This window comes from Strix aluco, chromosome 16 (genome assembly GCF_031877795.1).
Source record: "Strix aluco isolate bStrAlu1 chromosome 16, bStrAlu1.hap1, whole genome shotgun sequence".
NCBI lineage: Eukaryota > Metazoa > Chordata > Aves > Strigiformes > Strigidae > Strix > Strix aluco.
Genome location: NC_133946.1, coordinates 11,137,376 through 11,156,696, shown reverse-complemented (window position 1 = coordinate 11,156,696; position 19,321 = coordinate 11,137,376). Strand labels below are relative to the sequence as shown.

Sequence of the window (19,321 nt, the reverse complement as noted above, 5' to 3'; positions counted from 1 at the left end):
AATTATAGTGATACTGAACACCAAAGTGTGTGACCAGCAGATGGGTAGTAAAAAAAGAAAGAAAAAAAAAAAAAGGAAAAAAAGTACTAATTGGAATTCATGCACCTAATTGCAAATGTCTAGAAGAGAGCTGCCTGAGTTCACTGTCCTGACATACGCATGGGTGATGCGTCCTATCCTTGGAGACAGGCTTTCCGAGCTGCATCCCTGCAAATGCTGCTTATAGGACCTGCTCTGAGACTCCACCTCCTGGGAAGCAGAACATATACAAGTGCAAATGGGAAATGACAAGTTATCTTGGAAAAAAAAAAAAGACAACACAATGTCGAATTGATATCTGTGCTTCGATCCACATTTTCTTTAATATTTCCGCATCTGCTCTATGGAAATATGTAGTACAAAAGAAAATGAATCTAACTGATCACTGCAAATATAAAGCAATAATTTCATTAAATTAATCCATTACAGTTAGTGTTGTTTTTTTTTTCTCCCATATTCCTGGAGAATAATAAAAACACTTTCAAATTCAAGCCTTCAGCAAAAATGCACTGCCTTGTGTTTCACTCCTCATTACAATGTTGTGTACACAAGTTGAATTGCTCAGGCTCTGCAGGCATCATTTCTGATGTGCCCTGGGTATCCTGTCCCTAAAACCTCGGAGAGAAATCTCGGTGTTTATCCCAGGCTCTCTGGGGAAGGCTTGCTCTGTTTTCAGGTGCCCCAGAGACCCTTTGGTAATTTGTCCTGTGGGCGTGGGGTAAAACTTAAATCTTCCAGCCACGTTAGAGGATGTAATAGGGAAACCTTCCCGGTTTTGGAAAGACCGATGGAGCTTGTATTTTAACTTCAGCTCAAGGACCAGTGAGTATGTCTCTGAGAATGACTTGTGATGCCACTGACCAGAGAGGGTGAAATTTTAAGAGGTTTTGAGACAATTTTTTGCTGGATGGGGAAGGGCTTCCTTAACCGGTGTGTCCACTCCCTGCAGAAGCAGGAACCTCTCCATGAAGCAATATTGAAGTTATTCAGGTCCTTCCTGAAGGACAAAATGCATAGTCCTGTATGTCTGAATCTTAATTCCTAACTCAAATTTTGGATAAAAATTCCTGATATTAGCAGATCCAAGAGATGCAAGGAAGATGATGTGCAAGTATAATTCAGATTAGAAGGAGGTGGTTTTCCCTTGAAGCTCCATGTACATGAAATTGCAATCAGGCATGCTGGTCTCATTTTAATTGACCCAAACATATCACTACAGAGTCAGAAAATCACTTCAGTGTGGTCTGTTATCTATTTAATGCAACACTAATTAATGTAGCAAATTAAGGCAGGATATTATTGTATTTACTTGTCCCTAAATAAGAACATCCTTCCCAACAAAGGGAAGGAAATCCTCCCAAACTTGCCCACATATTAGAAAGAATTTGGATGTTCATGGGAGGACATCATTTGCAATATCTTTTGCAAGACCAATTATTTCCATAATGGGCCAGCCAGAGCTTTAAGATTTAAGCTTTAAGACTTTTTTTCCATATATGAACCCTTGGCTATTATTTTGTCAGTATATTATTTTTCAACATATTATTTTGAATCTTCAACCTGCCTATCGAGGATAAGTATAGTATTTTTTTCTCCAAATGAGTGGGTGCGCTCATCCAGGAAACATCAAATCCTGCATTAGCCTCAGGCACTACATATTCCCATGAGCTGGAAGAAATTATTTAACCTCTTCTTCGTGTTTCTTTGTCTCCTCTGTGCTGGCACCAGGAGAATGGCTGGGGGAAACCACTCAAGTGTGACAGAGTTTGTTCTCTTGGGCTTCACTGATCTGCAGGAGCTACTCTTTGTGATTTTTTTACTCATCTACATCACCACGCTGGTGGGGAACATGGGGATGATTGTCCTCATCAAGACCAACTCTCAGCTTCATGTGCCCATGTACTTCTTCCTCAGCCACCTCTCTTTCCTGGATGTCTGCTATTCTTCATCCATCAGTCCAAAGCTCCTGTTGGGCTTCCTTGCAGAGAGAAATATTATTTCTTTTAATGGCTGCATCACACAGTTTTTCTTCTTTGCGATATTCGGCACCACGGAAGCCATCCTTCTGGCCGTCATGGCATACGACCGTTTTGTGGCCATATGTGAGCCTCTGCACTACTTGGCTGCCATGTCCCATGGGGTTGGTGTCCAGCTGGTGGTGGGGTCCTATGCTGCTGGGATCCTGAATGCCCTCGTGCACACCAGCACTCTCCTCCGACTCTCTTTCTGTGGCCCAAACCTTATCAATCACTTCTACTGTGATATCCCACCACTCCTGCTGCTCTCGTGCTCTGACACTTGGCTCAACAAGGTGGTGATGGCCTCATGTATTTGCTTCATCATAACAACCTCAGTCTTGGCCATTGGCATCTCCTACACCTGCATCCTGTTCACCACCTGGAGCATCCGCTCTGTGGAGGGCAGGCACAAAGCCTTCTCCACCTGCAGCTCCCACCTCATGGCTGTTGCCCTCTTTTATGGCTCTGCGGCTTTCTTGTATTTCCATTCCTTTTCCAGACATGCAGAAGATCAAGGGAAAACAGCCTCCGTCTTCTACACTGTGGTGACCCCCATGCTCAACCCTTTCATCTACAGCCTGAGGAACAAGGAGGTGAGGAGCACCCTTAAAAGAGCTATGAACAAGCTCCTCTCCTCCCTATATTCCCACAGATCCCATTCTAACCAAACCAAAGCAGATATCACCTGCCACAGTGTAGTCAGCAGAAGAAATAAGGCTGATACCTGATAGAAGAAGGGCACTGTACATTTCTGCACACCTGGTACATGCTCTACCTTGTGCTGAACACCGCAGAGTTTGAATTATGAATTAATTCAGGTCCCTTGGAAAATAAATTACCTGTAGTTACAATGTCTGAAAGAAGGAAAGAGTGCAGGAAAGACAGACAATCCTAAAAACACTTAAATTGTCAGTGAAACTTTTGGAGTAAATGAATTTGCAAGCAGCTCCAGGACATGCACAGTTGATACTTTTTACCAAAGAGGATTTCCTCAATGTTACAAAAATATTAAATTCTAAAAGAGTTGGCTTGGAGCAGAAGGAGACAAGCTAAATAAAGACTGCATATTGGAGAGGGACAATGTCTTTCATAACTGTTTTCAGATTTTCTAAGTAGTTGCCTAAGGTTTTGCTTTTGTACAATAAACCTGATGTATTATTTTCTCTGATAAGTCCAAGAATAGTCTTTACGGGAAGATAGCACATTCCCATGCTACATATATGTTGCACACAGACCACCTGCACTGGGCATCTTGCTTTCCTGGATGGGTCTCCCCCATGGAGAGCTACCAGCCTGGAGCCACCATGCTGACATGTTCCTTTGCCTAGGAGCAAGGTGGAGTTTTATCCCATGACAAGCAGTCACTCAACTTGGTCCAGAACAGTCTTTCAAGACACTGTCTGAGCAATCCTGGCTTTCCCAGGGTGTCATCTGGTGTTGACAGCACAGAAAGCCTCCATGCTTCTGGCCATATATTGTAGTCAGAAGCACCCAACTTGTCTGATGTCCAAACGTTGTCCAAAACTCCCCCACCATCTCCTTTCCTTGTGTCTCTCTATCCAGGCAAAGTTTATTTTCCATCCCAGCTGCAGCTTATTCATAATTTCTGCTTCCAGGTTTCAGGGGTTGAGTCATCTTGGTCCAGGAGTCATCCTATCTAATTGTAGGCCTTCACATCTGAATTAGTCACCATCAGTTCCCCTTATGGAGAGAACGATGCATTTGGGGGCTTTGATTCATCTCATCTATATTAAACATCAGGGTGAGATGAATTTTTCTGGAAAAAATGTATAGTTTTCTCTGCTTGCTGCTTGGCAGGGGAGGGTGATGGGCGACACAGCAAATGTGGATTTTGCTCAGAGCAGTCACACTCGGGGCATAGTCTGAAGAGTCAGTTTAAGCCTAAGGGGAAAACTTCAGCTCACCATGTGGTGTTCTGGAGTCCTTCAAAAATGAGGTGAAACTAGCTTTTAATCAGTAATTTATAATTCAGTTCAGCATCACAAAACACTTTCTGGAAAGAACAGAAAAGCAAAATGGATGAAGATAGTGTCAGAGCTATGCTTCTGCTTTGATGTAAAGGTCACTAATGCCAGATATTAACTTCCTGAAGAAAGGTTTATATTTTTTCCCGGATGGGTAGGAAATAATTCCCTACAAGATCTAATTACAGATACTAGTACCATTTTGTTCTTTTAAGAGAAAAAAAAGATAAACTTTTCTCCATGAACCTGGCTGTGACTCTCTCAGATGCCTGGATCTAACTCTCTGGGTTTTCAAACAACAGGATATCCCAGGTAATATTAAAATAAATTGCAGCAGAAGGGTTCCTGAATAGTTTTTCTTTTCTCCTCAATAACATTTGCAACACTTCTCCAAATACTGAGCTATTTCTTAATCCTTGAATCTCTATTTCTTACACCGGTTCTTTTTAATTCCCCGTGATGCCAAGAGATAAATTACATATTCCAAGAGATAAGTTTATATATATATATAAAAAAATTTTTTATACATATATAAAGAAGTGAGAGAAAATATTCAAGCTTACATTTAACTTGCTGAAACTAATTGTGTTTATTTATCAGTGCATGTCTCCTTAAGGAGCTGTTTCCCAAGTCATCAATTCCCAAGAGAAATTTTCTGCATGACACCAAGGGGAGGGCAGTGACAAAACCCTTGGTCTTCAATGAAAGAAGCCTATAAACAGCGGCTTTTCTTGGTCAAGTATTGATGGCCTTCATGACTGGCAAATCTTTTTTGCTTTTAACACCAACACTGGGAGAAATTGGGGTTTATTTCTCAGATAAAATTTTTGTCTAGGAGATAACACGTTTCTGATAAACCAAAAACTGAGATGTGAGCAAACAGGTGAGTTTTAGTCTGAATAATGTTACAAAGGGTTGATCTGTTGCAAGGGGAAGACTTTAGGCAGGAGCCTGTTTTCACACGAAATAGTCACCCAAGGTCAGGATATCCCATGTGAAACCCAGACATTTATAAGTTGCTTTTCCAAATTTAAGGCAGCCACTAGCTGAGGCCATGAGTAAAGCCAGCCGAGATACATAGGCACTGCCAGAGGTCAGCAGCCCCTCAATCTCAGTTGATTATTTTAATTAAGATTACTGGGATTCCTAATTATTGTCCAGGGGCTGGAGAGGACAGCAGCTTGGACGAGCTGATGAAGTGGATCTACAAAGCATCGGAGGTGTGAGGCATGTTATCGTGGTGGCAAAAACCCCTCGCTGTCCTCGAGTTCTGGTTTATCTCAGACCTTTTACATGAAGCAGATAAGAGGACCGATGGTGCATGGTCTATTTGTTCTGCTATGAAGATCACAGATTTCTCACTGTTTAGCTTTTCTCATATTTCCAACACCTAACAATGGCATAGAAGCACTATCTGAGTTGTCTGGCAAACTTCAAATTCTTTTAGAGGGGTGTGAAAGTTTCTGCAACTGACTGAATGCTAGGAAGAAATATAAAAATTTGTTTGACTAAATCCAGATTTAAGGGAGGCTCATGTGTAAGTCAAGCAAGGGCACATGTGTTGAACTTTCCTCATGCAGAAGGGTCCTTTCCAAGGGTATAATTTGGTATCTTATTTAACAGTTCAAAAACCCTCAGTGAGCAATTTCTGTGACTATTCCTAACTCCTGTTTTAAGGAGACATGAACTTAATTTTACCTTTTTTTTTTTTTTTTTTTTAAAAAAAACCTCACATTATCAGCATCTTATCACATTATCAGTTCATAATGGCAGTGTAGCATTGTTGGGGTTTACACTGGTATCAATCTTTTAAAATGGTTTCCACTGTCTTTCTCAGTTCAGTGGCATCACAAGAATGATATGGGTTTCAGCATATTTATAGGGGGGTTAATACTTACATGAAACCTCCTGTTTCAAACTTAATTTCAGAGTTCTTTCATAGGAAGGAAGGGAAGAAATTAGAGTTCTATTTCAACTTGTCCTGACTCTCCTAAATCAAATTATTTAATGTCTTGATCTCTTCTAAAGAAAATTATTTAAAGAATGTCATGATCTCTCACCAGTCCTTTCTCTCTTCCAATCTTCTGAAACAAGGGTGGGGTTTTTTTTGATTTTGAGGTTTGTTTGTCTGTTTGTTTGTTTGTTTTATAAATGCAGACAGATTTCTAATGTCAGAATAAATTGCTGTGGTTACCTCTTTGGATCAGAGGAGTAACAAACTTCTTAACTTCTTCAGGAGGTAGAATAAGCCTTCTGATTTGCGGTGACTTTATCAAACCAAATTAATAGTGACTAGACCAGAATAAAACCATCAGAAATAAATGCAATCATGCACTCTCTTTACTTTAAAATGCATTTTGAGGCAAACACTGAATAAGTTGTTCAATAGTTCTTGTCTCTGAAATTTGTATTTCCTGATAAAAATAATGCATCTTTAACATTTTTTTGTGGGGAAAACAGGAATATGCTGACTCTGTGTTTTGCTGCATCTCTGCTTTCCTACAGCAACTGTGTCATGATGATGGCCAAAGGAAATCACACCCCCAGTGCTGAATTTGTTCTCTTGGGGTTCTCAGAGCAGGGGGATGTCCAGGCTGTCCTCTTTGTGGTCTTCTTGGTGATTTATGTGATCACTCTGGTGGGGAATCTGGGGATGCTCGCGTTAATCAGGCTGGATGCGCAGCTTCACACCCCCATGTACTTCTTCCTGAGCAGCCTGTCCTTCCTAGACATCTGCTATTCCTCCTCCATCACCCCGAGACTGCTCTCAGATCTCCTAGCAGAAAGACAAGTAATTTCTTACTCTGCGTGTCTCACACAATTTTTCTGCTACGCGGTCTTTGCCACCACCGAGTGCTACCTGTTGGCTGCGATGGCGTATGACCGCTACGTGGCTATCTGCAGCCCACTGCTCTATGTTGTCTCCATGTCCAGCAGAGTTCGTGTGCTGCTGGTAGCTGGCTCGTACCTCGCTGGGATCGTGAATGCCACTATCCACACCGGGTTTGCCCTTCGGCTCTCCTTCTGTGGTCCCAACACCATCAACCACTTTTATTGTGAGGGGCCCCCACTTTATGCCATTTCTTGCACAGACCCCACTGTCAATGAGATTATGATGTTCATTGTGGTTGGCTTCAACCTGTTTGTCACCATCCTGACCATCCTCATCTCCTACACCTACATCCTGGCCACCATCCTGAGGATGCGCTCGACGGCGGGCAAACACAAAGCCTTCTCCACGTGTATGTCCCACCTCACTGCCGTGACCCTCTTCTACGGATCTGCTGCGTCCATGTACTCACGACCCAGCTCCAGGCACTCCCAGAACCTCGACAAAGTGGCCTCTGTCTTCTACACTGTGGTGACACCCATGCTGAACCCCCTCATCTACAGCCTGAGGAACAAGGAGGTGAAGAATGCGCTCGGGAGAGTGATGGAGAGGAACTGTGCATCTGAAAAATAATTTTTCCTGGTGCATCAGAGGAATTGAGAGGTCGCCTCAGAAATGTTTATAGTTTCCATTTCTGTACTGCTATGGTATAAAAGAAGCAGTGCTCTCCTGTGAGCTACTGGGGACGATTGTGTTGGGAAACCTCTGCCTTGATGCTAAATGCTGGGTCATTAACTCCTCTTGGATTAGGCCATTCACTGACCTGTCTCAGGGATGCGTTAGCTACTTTTAATTGTATTTACAGCCTGACATTATTTTAATTTCAAGAATTGAAGCCCTTCTGACCCTTTTTAGTTTGAGAATGCATTACCACTGTTGTCTTGAGCAATGACAACAAATAACACTTATCACTTCCAGCGTGACCATGATGACCAGAGCTCTCTTCATATTAAACAATGGGCACATTTCTGTTGAACATAAGACTCATGTAATTTAGTGCTTCCAGTACAAGCAATAGACACTGGGTTTGACAACAACAATTCACTGTAACAAGGCTTGTCAGGCCTTTTCTGCAACTTATTTTAGCTCAACTGTAGCTTTACTCTCAAATTTATTTGAGAAACTTCTGCAGTGTTCTTGCTCAAGGACCAGAGAGCTATCATCTGGCACCTCCTGCTACTAATGGTAAAATTACCCACTCGTCAGGTACCCGCTTCCTATCCTGGCATTTTGATCTTAGTTTGGATTTATTATAATTGTTTTTGTTTAGTTTTGAGCAATTGTGTGATTTCCCCTCTGAAATAAATCGAGATGCAGGGGAATGACTAATAAACTTTAGCAACTACAGTATGGCTAATTCCGTAGATCAATAGGAGAGAAGAGTGCTGATCAGGAACAAATATGGGATAGAAATATTTAGAAGCAGTCCTGAGGAGACCCAAGACTGGCATGGTAGAAGCTCCCACCACAACCAGTGCTCCCACCAAGCACACCATGATGCCTCCTCAGCATGGAGCTCAGGGTGCTGCTGGGTCACTGCATCACCCCCCTCAAGAAAGAAGGACCTCAGTCTGCAGGTGGGAATTTAACTTTGGGGATGAGGGGCAGGCACTTTAATCAGAGAAACCTTGAGGACCATTGCTCTCCATCCCTCCAGGCCCACACAATTGTCCTTAATACAGTCACATGCCAACACACTGACCCTCCAACTCACCAGCTTCGGGGCCTGGACTAGCTCTGACAAACAAGACAACTGTAGAAGTGCACTTTGTCCTTAACAAGGAAGAAAGTTTCTTTCTTGTTAGCCCCTGCTAATTAGTCTCTCATGGCTTGTTAAGAAGAATGAGGTAAATTGACTAGAAGCCTGCTGAGAAGCTTTCATGGTGATTAGGAAACTTTCTTGGTAAACCCCAGAAGGTCTTGTTAAACTGATGACTCCTGGAAGGGTGATTGGTCCCCAACGACCACTTCTTGCTCTGGGAAGGGGAGAAGCATCACTTGTGATGGAAATAGCTGTAACCACCTGTATGGCGAGAGCCTGGAGCTCAGGCCTGCTGGAGGGCTTTCTGTGCCGGTGCAAGCTTGGTCATACACTCTCGTTAAAGAAAGAGACATCTTTGTCTTCATGACATGTGCAGATAAAGTGGTTCCTTTGGTTCTTGCTAATGGGGTGATTTGTCCCTGCCTGCTTTTGGCCCCCTAGCAGAGGGAGCTGGGGAAGCTCGTTGCATTTCCCCTCACCTTTGGACCTCATCAAGGACACCTCATACTTTGAATTTCTTCTCATTAATTGCCTTGAGATAGATTTGCTTGTGTCTTTTTTAATTCTTAAACTGTGAGGCAAGTTGAAGTACACTACATACATCCTCCATATCTGACTGGTTTTCATAAACATGATTTTCCTACCATTACAAATCTGGGGCTGGAGAATAAACATGGGAATGGGTTCACCTGGCTCTCAACATCTAAAAATTTGGTTGTCTAATTATGAGATAGTCAGCCAGATCCCCTCTAAAATGGGAATAAGAAGGTGTTTTAACACATCCTAGGACAGATGGTTAGGACGGATGTGGTGCAACGGGAGCAGATCTGAACATCAAAAGGACTGGTACCATGAATATACACATTTCAGAAGAGTTTTCTCTAGATTCAATTTATTCTGGTCTGGGGATCTGAACACCTACTGGAGGTCTAACTGCATTAGGTGCCCCCCTCAAGCCCATTTTCAGTTTGTTTTCATCCAAAAGGATCCCAGCTCATGTAGCCTGACCCCAGTCTGCAATGTGAATGAAAACACAGTGAGGGGAGAAAGCTGGGAGATCTTCAAACTTGAACTCTTTAAACTGCACTCTTTGTCTGAACAGAAAACAGAAAAATAGAAACACACCTTTATTAATCGCAAATGGAGACATGGAACTCTGACTTAAACACTCAGTTTTTATTTATCTAAATTTGAAGGAGATGAATCTACTTCAGACCGCCTAATCCTTCCTCTCAACAGTTAATAACAACAACAACAACAATAATAATAATAGCTTTATTGTGTCTTTTTTTTTTCTTTCAGTAGGACTGAAAATTTATAAAGGGAATAAAGATACTTTAATAACTAAGAAACCACTTCACCTTTCTTGCATGTTTTCCTACAAAGCAGTACTGGGAAATTTTTGCTAAAGGTGCAGGAAAGGAGCAAGATGCAGTGAAATTCCCCAGGTCTGGGTTTGGTTGCCCTCATGTAGAAATCTGGTGCCATTTGCTCTGTTCTGAGGTGCCAAGGACCTTGGTGTGCATTTGACACATATGCCATGCAACCTTCAGAAGAGGTGGGCCATTCTGGAGTGACATCTGAAAGCTCAGAGGCATCCCCAGCGGCATCTCCAGGGTGTCAATAGTCTATGTTCAGGCAACTGAACTCAATCCCAGATGCCTCTGCGCTTCTTGATATTGGTTCTTCCAGTCTGACCCACCCTATTCACACTGGTGTGAACGTTTCACTGGGAAAATAGTGTAGGACTATAAGAAGTATGTTTATGTGGTGCAATACGGCATCATGAAGAAATAATTGGGACAGCTCAGGAGCAGAGGCATGTTACTTCATGAGACAGCCTGGTTTGGGCATAAGTAAGGAATATTTAATCCATATAAAGCACAGGGTGAAGAAGATGATGTACAACAATGAGTCCAGCCACTACTAAGATCCCATTTTATAGCAGATATAAATTATATATGGGGACAATGGGAAGAAGAGGAGGTCTGTCTGTACAGTCACATCTCCTGTCCATCAGGAAGCACTTCGGGATCAGAAGAGCTTATGCTCCTACGTTGCATGCTCCTGCACCTATTATGAAAAACAACAAACAAGAAAATGAAAACACAAACAAGAAAAATAGGTACACTTCTTGCTGTATGCATCTTTGGGGACGTAATCCCTGGTTTTCTTCTGTTAAGAAGCTGTCTGTCTCTTCACTAGTCTCTTCAGTGCCTCCTTCACCTCCTGGTTCCTCAGGCTGTAGATGAAGGGGTTCAGCATGGGCATCACCACTGTGTAAAACACAGAGATCACCTTGTCCCTCTCCAGGACGTAGGTGGAGCTGGGCCGAGTGTAAATGAAGAGGATGGAGCCATAGTAAAGGGTGACTGTGGTGAGGTGGGCGGCACAGGTGGAGAAGGCTTTGTGCTGCCCCTTGGCCGAGCGCATCTTCAGGATGGCAGCCAGGATGGAGGCATAGGACATGAGGATGAGCACAGAGGGGAGGATGACGTTGGAGGTCAGGATGAAATACAGAAGCATCTGGTAGCTGTCTGTCACATCACAAGAGAGCTTCACCAGAGGGGGCAGGTCGCAGAAGAAGTCATCGATGACATTGGCGTCGCAAAAGCTGAGGGCAAACGTGCGGCTGGTAATGAGGGTGGAGTTGGCAAAGCCGCTGAGGTAGGAAGCAGCCACCATCCCCATGCACAGCTTCTGGGACATGGCAGAAGTGTAGAGCAGTGGGTTGGAGATGGCTGCATACCGGTCGTAGGCCATTGCCGCTAGCAGGTAGCACTCGGTGTAGGCCAAGCCACCAGAGACAAAGAACTGAGCAGCACACCCAGCGAAGGAGATGCTCTTGTCCTCGGAGACGCAGTTCAGCAGGACCTTGGGGGTGTAGACGGAGGAATACCAGAGATCCAGGAAGGACAAGTTCCCAATGAAGAAGTACATTGGAGTATGGAGCTGTGAGCTACGGCGTATCACCACGATGAGGGTGATGTTGCTCATGAGGGTGGTGACATAGGCTAAAGTGAACACTATGAACAAGAGAAGCTGCAGCTTCGGGTCAGTAGTGAACCCCAGGAGGATGAAGCTAGTGACCAAACTGCGGTTCCTCTCTTCCATGGGCAGGTGAAAGGCACTGACCTGGAGACACGGATCACGGTGGCTATTTGGTATTTGCAGTGCAGGGTCTGGAGACACCGACTAAGAGAAGGGCTTCCATGTTGCTGGCATTGTTCTCTGTACCAAAACGCAGCTACACACACACACACACACACACAGAGACACAGAGACAAAAGAAAAAAAGCAGAGTAAATTTTGTATTGAGAAGGGCTGCACTGTTATGATTTTGGTTGTGCTATTTTATGTCAAATAAAGGTTTGGTGTTTGCGTTACTTTGAATCACTTTGAAAGCTGCACTTGCCGTGAACGTACGTACACTGTACATGGTGCAGTGCATACGGGTATGCACACAAACAATTTCTATAAATTGCATATAATGCATTAAATTCTGAATAAAATATTTACAGGAAACAGGCTATGAAAATATGGGTGGGTATATACATGTACATATGTATACATGTATCTCTGTAGGTATTTGCTGACTGTGTATTCCCTGACTTTTGTGAATGTGAAATCTCAGTCTTGGTGTTGCATTAAATTACTCGTACACTGAGACTGCTTAATTTGAACTATATATGGAGAAACTGGAGGTGCACATTGAAGACAAATGCCTGTAGACTTGCCATCTGGTACAAACCAACACAGTGTCATTACATTTGTTTTCCTGAGTCATACCAGTAAAAGCACCATCTCGTTAAGTTTTCTGTTTCCCATGAGCAAACATTGAATGGTTGGATGTATGCCTTAAAAGTCATAATTACAAATGTGTGTATCTGGGAAGATCTCTTTTTAGGAACATTATTGTACTGAAAGCAGCAGTAATTTAGTGTGTGCATCTGCTTACCCACCTGAGAACAGACACACCTGCATCTACTGAAGTTGTAATTCATTTCACCTGACATTGTCAGTCCAAAAACTAATTATTTAAGCTCTTTCATAGCCAATGAAAGTGATAGACACTTCCATAGGGAGACCGGAACATGAGCTGTGTCCTGCTGCTTCCTTGCAACTTTCCCTGTGCTCCAACCAGGTTTGTGAAACCCTCTCCAAGCACCCCTAGTGTTGCAGTGAGCTTGATGGTTTTCTCATCTGGTCTCATATGTTGATTCTAATATTTGTCATCAGGTAACACAAGGGATAGGCAGAGAGATGAGGAGACAAAGAAAAGGAAAATTAATCCGCTTGAAGGTTTGTCTTTTTGTCTATCTGTGACACCATATCCTTTGTTGGCTGTTTTTGCCCTGAAATACTTACTCATGGTCTTGTCCAGCAAGCGCTGATGGGATCACAAGTTTAGAGATCATGAGAACAAAAGTGCGGTGATGCTCTCTGCATGACATCCCTGCACCAGCTCATCTCACAGGGCAGAGCAAGCAGGTATGTCCTTGCCTGTCCTGGCACTGCCTGTGGCGTGTGGCTGGGGGTATTTATCTGTTGCTTCGTTCCGTGTTTCCTTAAGGACCCAGTCCCCGAGGTGTGTATTTCAGCTATTCACTATGGCCTTTGCACCGAACAAAATATTGCTGCACAGTTGTGCATCCCCCTGAGACCCCCTGAGTTACTCCCTGCACCCCAGAAAGAGACTTTTTGGAGTTTTCATGGCTCTCCATGTTACCTGCTCATTATTTTCATCACTACAGCTGCAGAACAAAAGTGCAATCTCAAGAACATCCAAGTTACTTGAATTTAGTTGATTATATCTTTTCACCAGTCTGCATCTGGGAGGAAACAAGAAGCCTTCTTAGGAGTCTCCCCAGAGCATCCTCCACCTTGGTGTTCCTCAGGCTGTGGATTGGGGGAGCTCAGCATGGGGGTGACCAGGGTGTAGACAACAGACACCATTTTTCCTGGTGCAAGAACTTGAAGTCTGCAGTTAATGGGGAGAAGTGGGAACTTTTATGCAATATTTGGATAAGCTATTTGGGATACTTATTTTGGAACAAGATGAATTGCTTCCTAGAGCACCTGGCAACAGGGTGGAGCATGATCAGATGAAGAAGTCTACACCTGTATAAGACAACATTGAGCTAAATCATGCTCAAACTCAACAGCTGGTATGTTAAATAAAAGCACTGAGGTAGCTATAAATGGTCTGGAAAAAGAAAAAAAACCCACAATACAACCCCATAATTAGCTTTTCATTTCTCAAAAAATGTTGTTTTCAATTTCATTTTGGTATTTCTTTCTGGATTCCTGCAGGCTGGGATGCACAATGAGAAATCCCACGCTGATCCAGGGGACTGGCCTTGGTGACGAGCACCAGACCGTGCACCACATGCTGATGCCATCGAATGATTCATTTCACATCTCACCTTTTTCATTTTTTTTTTTCGCCCTTTGAGCAGTTCAGTGCTCATCAAGTCAGTGTTGAAATTGCATAGATTTTGGTGGAATGAAATGAAACTTCAAGCACAGCTTATGAGGGAGCTGTGTGCTGCTGTTAACCCATGCAGACCAGCTGGTTTCCGGAGGTGAAAGATTTGTCCCAGCCTAATCACAACTCTGTTTATGAATTTGGGTGTCTTCTCTCTTACTCTCAGGACAAATTTTTAGGAGCTAGAGACCCAAAACTGCTAGGTATCTTAGGGAAAGAAGCCACACAGACTCTCAGTAGCTTATTTTTTTTCTTTTCTTTTTTTTTGTAGGTTTTGCTTTCTGCATTCCTTTAAATTAAAATTCATTAGAGGATTTTTGGCATTGTTGCACACTTGAGCACAGATTGTGTTTTTGTATGTTTTCCGAGTGACTAAGATTTAATGAACAGAATAAGAATAGGGAGTAAAAGCAAGAATACAGACACAATCTGGCAGACTTTGTAATATTTTAAGCTGATGATACTTTTCCTACTTTTGACATTACCTTGGACACTGGACAGAAAATGCTACTCTTGTCCTCCTAGACTCAAATTCTGGTGGAAAGCTAGGGACCCAGTGGCATTTATGTAAACTGGGAATATGGGATCAGGTAGGTCTTTGGTGAGTTTGCTGCCAGATAAAGGCAGAGTGACTTCAGAAGGGGAAATTACCAGCTGGTCATGTTCAACTGCTCCTAAGTGCTGCCTGTATCTCAGAGAGATGTAATGGCTGCAGTGGCTGTACACAGCCTGCCGAGGGTTTTGGCCCCAAATCTCATTAGGAAAAAATAACATTGAAGAAAAAGTCTGTCTTGGAACTTAATAGAAGACCTACTTGTGAGAAATTTTGAAAATAATTGCTGCCTTTCTTTAAATATTCATATATTTCACTAGATGAAGGCATCCCTCTTAGCCATGGGGCCATTGACACCAGTTGTGAAGTGATGGGGAGAGCTTGTCACCAGGCAGCCTGGGTATAAGCAGAGTTTGTCTGAGGGGGTTTATAACAGCTCTGAATTTTCATTGTCAAACAAATACACATATGGACAGACCCGCTAATAACAGCGGAAATAAGTGGTCCCTGAAATGCAGCTGTTGGAGGTTCTGAAAGTCAAACAAACTAATACAGAGGGACCACCAGCTCTGTAAACTAAATCTCTTTGAGAAAGCAGGTAGAAAAGTGTTTTGTGAATCCTTAAATCAAGACCACAGTATTGTAGATAATACATGTCATGGCACTTGGACCCCATGGACAGATCTCAGTGAAAAGAATTTTGTTTAGGTAAGACTGCAGTTCTGGTATTGATTTGAGTTTAGGTGATTGATATTGCCTTGTTCTTCTTATCAATGCTCATAGCAAAAGTAAAAAAACACCAAACCGTGAAAAAATTTAGTAGAGGGACAATTACTGTCTTACCAAAGCCAGCAAAGACAAAGATCAACATTTGAGGTGGCTTTTGGAGCAAGACGGTGGTAACAAGGGGAGATCATGACAGCAGGAAATAGTTGCAAAAAATGTCTTTGGTTGCTGAAATCCAGCTTAAGTGTCACTAGGAAAGACACTTGAGAAAGTTAAATAGTAATGAGGAGTAACTGCAGAAAAAAGTTGGGATTTGCTTTTGGTGAATCATGTAGACATTCACTTTTCATCCGCTACCTCTCCTCAGCATGGGAGAGGGGGCAAGACATTTTCTTAAGTCCAGATATTTAAAGCAAATTGTTCTTGGGCTTCATTAGTGAGCCTGGAGATGAAGAAACTTATATTCCAGGTGGATTTTGCTTGTTGTCAGGCTTCTATTCACCATGGACTCGAATGCCTCCAAGGTCACAGGAACGAGTATAAATACCACTTGAACACTAGAAAGTACAGAGGGGGCTTGTCTGCCCTCTGGAAGGTGCAGCAGCAAATCATCCTTGGTGCGACTTTTAAGAAAAGAGTTCTAAAATTCACTCTCAACGTTTGTTTGTAGACGAATTATGACCTTGGTCATCGTCTGGAGCAGCAGCCAAACTCATCCCAGGTGCTGAAGGAGCTGCATGGATCTGCACCAAAGATCTGAGTTTTGTTGGAGAAGTCATGTCTAAGGTGAGGGCATCTCTGTTCTGGCCAGTCCTCAGCCCTGGACCTTCTCTGAAACGGTGCGACATGAAGGGACATCATGGGACTAAAGTAAGCACCCCTTTCTTTTTATCTTATGGACTTGAAGGTAGTGAGAGAGAGGAAAGAAAGGACCAGAGGTGTAAGATATCTCATTTATAGCAACAAGACAGAAGAGCAGAAGGAATCCTACATGGGAGAGGACTCTTCTGCTTGAAAGTTTAGATGATGTAAAGCAAGGAGACATGTTGTGTTTGATCTTTTCATAGGTGCCTCTGTAACGGCAAGGGATGGCCCTGATGGCCAAGGCAAGAGGGTGTTCTCTACCTGCAGCACAGGCTGCGTTACCTCCTCTCCCTGCCCTGCTCAGCTCCTGTGTTGGCTTGTATGACCTTGGCTCGACTTCCAAGTTAGTTTCCCCGTCACCACTGTGCCAGCATGATTTTCCTTTCCTATGGGGCTGTCAAGACTGTGTATACTGAAAACTGTGTGTTCGTATCAGCTTTAAAAGAAAAATGTGTACAATTTTGCTCTGCTTTGTTTTGCAAAGGGAAATGAAAGTTAACAGAAAAAGTGTTTCTGCGAGTTGAATTGTTCCATGTTGGTTTATTTTTAAAAGACAGATTATTTTCAAAATGTACCTGTTATTTACTAAGGAAAAAAAAGGTGCATTAAATATCTTAATTTAAAAAAAAAAAAAGTTTATTACTAAGAAATGCCCAGTGTATTGACCTTCCTCCTGTGTTAAGTGTCCCCAGGAAGGCACAAATAGGAACCTGTGTAGGAGATGAAATGCTAAACCCAGGTGGGAACTCTCACTGTTCAGCTTGACAAGTAGGTTTTGGTTTCAGGATCCTTTCAAAGCCTCTGGACAGAGGCTTGGTTCCTCCGACAGATATCCAGAGTCCAGCTGACATTTTATGACCCTTGGATAGGATGGGCTCTGTCTCCCTTTGGTGACACTGAGGAAGCTGAGGGTCCTGCTGAGCTGCCCAAATAATTGTCTATCACTTTACTTGTCTCCCACAGGTTGAATGTGTTAGAAAGAATGACACCTGTCAATCACACTGATGTGCATGAGTTCGTTCTCTTGGAGCTGACCACCCACCTGGATCTCCAGGTCCCCCTTTTCTTGGCTTTCCTGGCCATGTACACAGTGACCCTCTTGGGAACTTTGGGATAATTATATTAATAGGACCGATCTTCACCTTCACATGCCCATGTACTATTTCCTTGGCCACTTGGCTTTTGTTGATGCCTGCTATTCCTCTGTCATCCTCCCCAAAATGCTGGTGCATATCTTGATGGAGGAGAAAATTATCAGCTTCTCGGTGTGCACAGCCCAGCTCTGCTGCTTCATTGTTTTGGGGGTCACTGAGTGCCTCTTGCTGGACGTGATGGCCTACGACAGGTGTGTGGTCATCTGCAAGCACCTCCTGTACCCTGCCATCATGGGTGGATGGACATGCCGGTGGCTTGTTGGGGATTGTTGGTCTTTTTAGGTGCTGAGTCTCTCCATTAATTTATTATTTTTATTATGGCTCTATGAACATAACTTACAGTGCTTTTGAAGAAGATGGCTGAGGAAAATCAAACCGAGCAAGTTACGGAGTTGACTCTCGTGGGACTGACAGACAACCCACGACTACAAACACCTTTATTTGTCCTGTTTCTCCTCATTTACTTCATCACACTGGCAGGGAACCTGGGCATGGTTGTGTTGATCAGGAGCAGCAGTCAGCTTCAATCACCCATGTACTTTTTTCTTAGCAATTTATCTCTCCTAGATGCTTGCTACTCATCAGTGGTGGCACCAAGGACATTAATGAACCTTCTGATGGAGAAGAAAACAATCTCTCTAGCCGGCTGCGCCGCCCAGCTCTTTTTTTTTATAGGTTTTGGGACCACCGAGTGCTTCCTTCTGGCTGCAATGGCATATGACCGCTACGTGGCCATCTGCTGCCCTTTGCTTTACCCATCCATCATGTCTCCCAGGGTCTGCATCCTGCTGGTGACCAGTTCGTACGTGCTTGGCTTGTTACACTCTTTGGTGCACACGGACTTCACCTTCAGCCTGCCTTTCTGCCAGCCAGCCAAGGTTGACCATTTCTACTGCAACATCGTGCCTGTTCTAGCGCTCTCCTGCTCTGACACACACTTCAACAGGCAGCTGATATTTGGCCTCGCAGGACTGGTGGAGATGGTGACCATCTCAGCCATCCTGGTCTCCTACACCTTCATCCTCTCTGCTGTCTCAAAGATCAGCTCTGCTAAGGGCCGGCACAAAGCCTTCTCTACTTGCACCTCCCATCTGGCCGGAGTCACCATCTTCCACGGGTCTATCCTTGCCCTGAACTTCCGACCAAAGGCCAGCACCACCCTGAGCACGGACAAGATCTTTGCTGTGTTTTACTCGCTGGTGGTGCCCATGCTGAACCCCCTGATCTACAGCCTCAGGAACAGGGAGGTGAAGAATGCCCTGAAGGAGTTTGTCATGTGGAAGTAGCTTTGGCATGATAATTATCTGCTGGTTTTGTGACAGAGGACACCATAGCTTCACTTGAACCGAGGATTTTTGTTTCCCCACTCCATTACTTAGGCTTCCAGATTTGTTTGGTAACATTTCCAAGTCTTTCTTTCTTTCTACTACTGGCTTGTGCCAGTCACCAGATACCATAGACACTCTGATTAGTCTTCTGTACTTTATTATGTGTAACTTTTGTTCCCCTCTCTTGGTCTTTTCAGATATACGCTGGATGTTAGCTCCAGGTTCCTTGATACCCCTGTTAAAATGCTCTTCCACAGTCATGAGCATCTCCCAGTTTATAGCTTAAAACCTGCCTTATGACCTCACTTTATTTTCAGGGCCTTGCTCCCTTATCTTTAAAGGGCAATGAATCTTTCCTGTACAAGTACAGGCAATTTAATGAAATTAATTCATGAAATACATTTTTTTTTTTTTTTTACAGGAAAAACCAGCATTTATCTCATCTATGTTAGGCACTGCTCTGAGATATCTGTCCTATTACCTAAAGGATAAAGCTAGATAAGATATCTAAAGC

General features: G+C 43.3%; 4 protein-coding genes across 7 annotated transcripts; 3 read left to right on the top strand and 1 right to left on the bottom strand.

Annotated features, from left to right (window-relative positions):
• Nucleotides 1-1,771: 1,771 nt before the first annotated feature.
• Nucleotides 1,772-5,268, top strand: LOC141931020 (olfactory receptor 5AR1-like). Its single transcript, XM_074842628.1, has 7 exons — nucleotides 1,772-2,752; nucleotides 3,386-3,455; nucleotides 3,876-4,014; nucleotides 4,140-4,196; nucleotides 4,308-4,354; nucleotides 4,878-4,925; nucleotides 5,204-5,268. The coding sequence occupies exons 1-7, from the start codon at nucleotides 1,772-1,774 to the stop codon at nucleotides 5,266-5,268; spliced, it is 1,407 nt and encodes a 468-aa protein (XP_074698729.1).
• Nucleotides 5,269-6,506: 1,238 nt separating this feature from the next.
• LOC141930812 (olfactory receptor 5AK3-like) lies at nucleotides 6,507-7,505 on the top strand. Its single transcript, XM_074842155.1, has one exon. The coding sequence runs from the start codon at nucleotides 6,507-6,509 to the stop codon at nucleotides 7,503-7,505; it is 999 nt and encodes a 332-aa protein (XP_074698256.1).
• Nucleotides 7,506-10,872: 3,367 nt separating this feature from the next.
• LOC141930816 (olfactory receptor 9G19-like) lies at nucleotides 10,873-14,108 on the bottom strand. Of its 3 annotated transcripts, XM_074842161.1 has the most exons (3): nucleotides 14,084-14,108; nucleotides 12,365-12,377; nucleotides 10,873-11,797 (listed from the first exon to the last, which is right to left on the bottom strand). In XM_074842161.1, exons 1-3 carry the CDS (start codon nucleotides 14,106-14,108, stop codon nucleotides 10,873-10,875), a joined length of 963 nt encoding a protein of 320 aa, XP_074698262.1. The 3 variants fall into 3 exon arrangements, with proteins under 3 accessions (XP_074698262.1, XP_074698263.1, XP_074698261.1); XM_074842162.1 differs by lacking the exons at nucleotides 12,365-12,377; nucleotides 14,084-14,108 and adding an exon at nucleotides 12,060-12,076 and having other exon boundaries at nucleotides 10,873-11,809; XM_074842160.1 differs by lacking the exons at nucleotides 12,365-12,377; nucleotides 14,084-14,108 and having other exon boundaries at nucleotides 10,873-11,808.
• A 3,199-nt stretch (nucleotides 14,109-17,307) lies between these two features.
• On the top strand, nucleotides 17,308-18,765 carry LOC141930818 (olfactory receptor 5T17-like). Of its 2 annotated transcripts, XM_074842164.1 has the most exons (2): nucleotides 17,308-17,343; nucleotides 17,872-18,765. In XM_074842164.1, exons 1-2 carry the CDS (start codon nucleotides 17,308-17,310, stop codon nucleotides 18,763-18,765), a joined length of 930 nt encoding a protein of 309 aa, XP_074698265.1. The 2 variants fall into 2 exon arrangements, with proteins under 2 accessions (XP_074698265.1, XP_074698266.1); XM_074842165.1 differs by lacking the exon at nucleotides 17,308-17,343 and having other exon boundaries at nucleotides 17,821-18,765.
• Nucleotides 18,766-19,321: the final 556 nt, after the last annotated feature.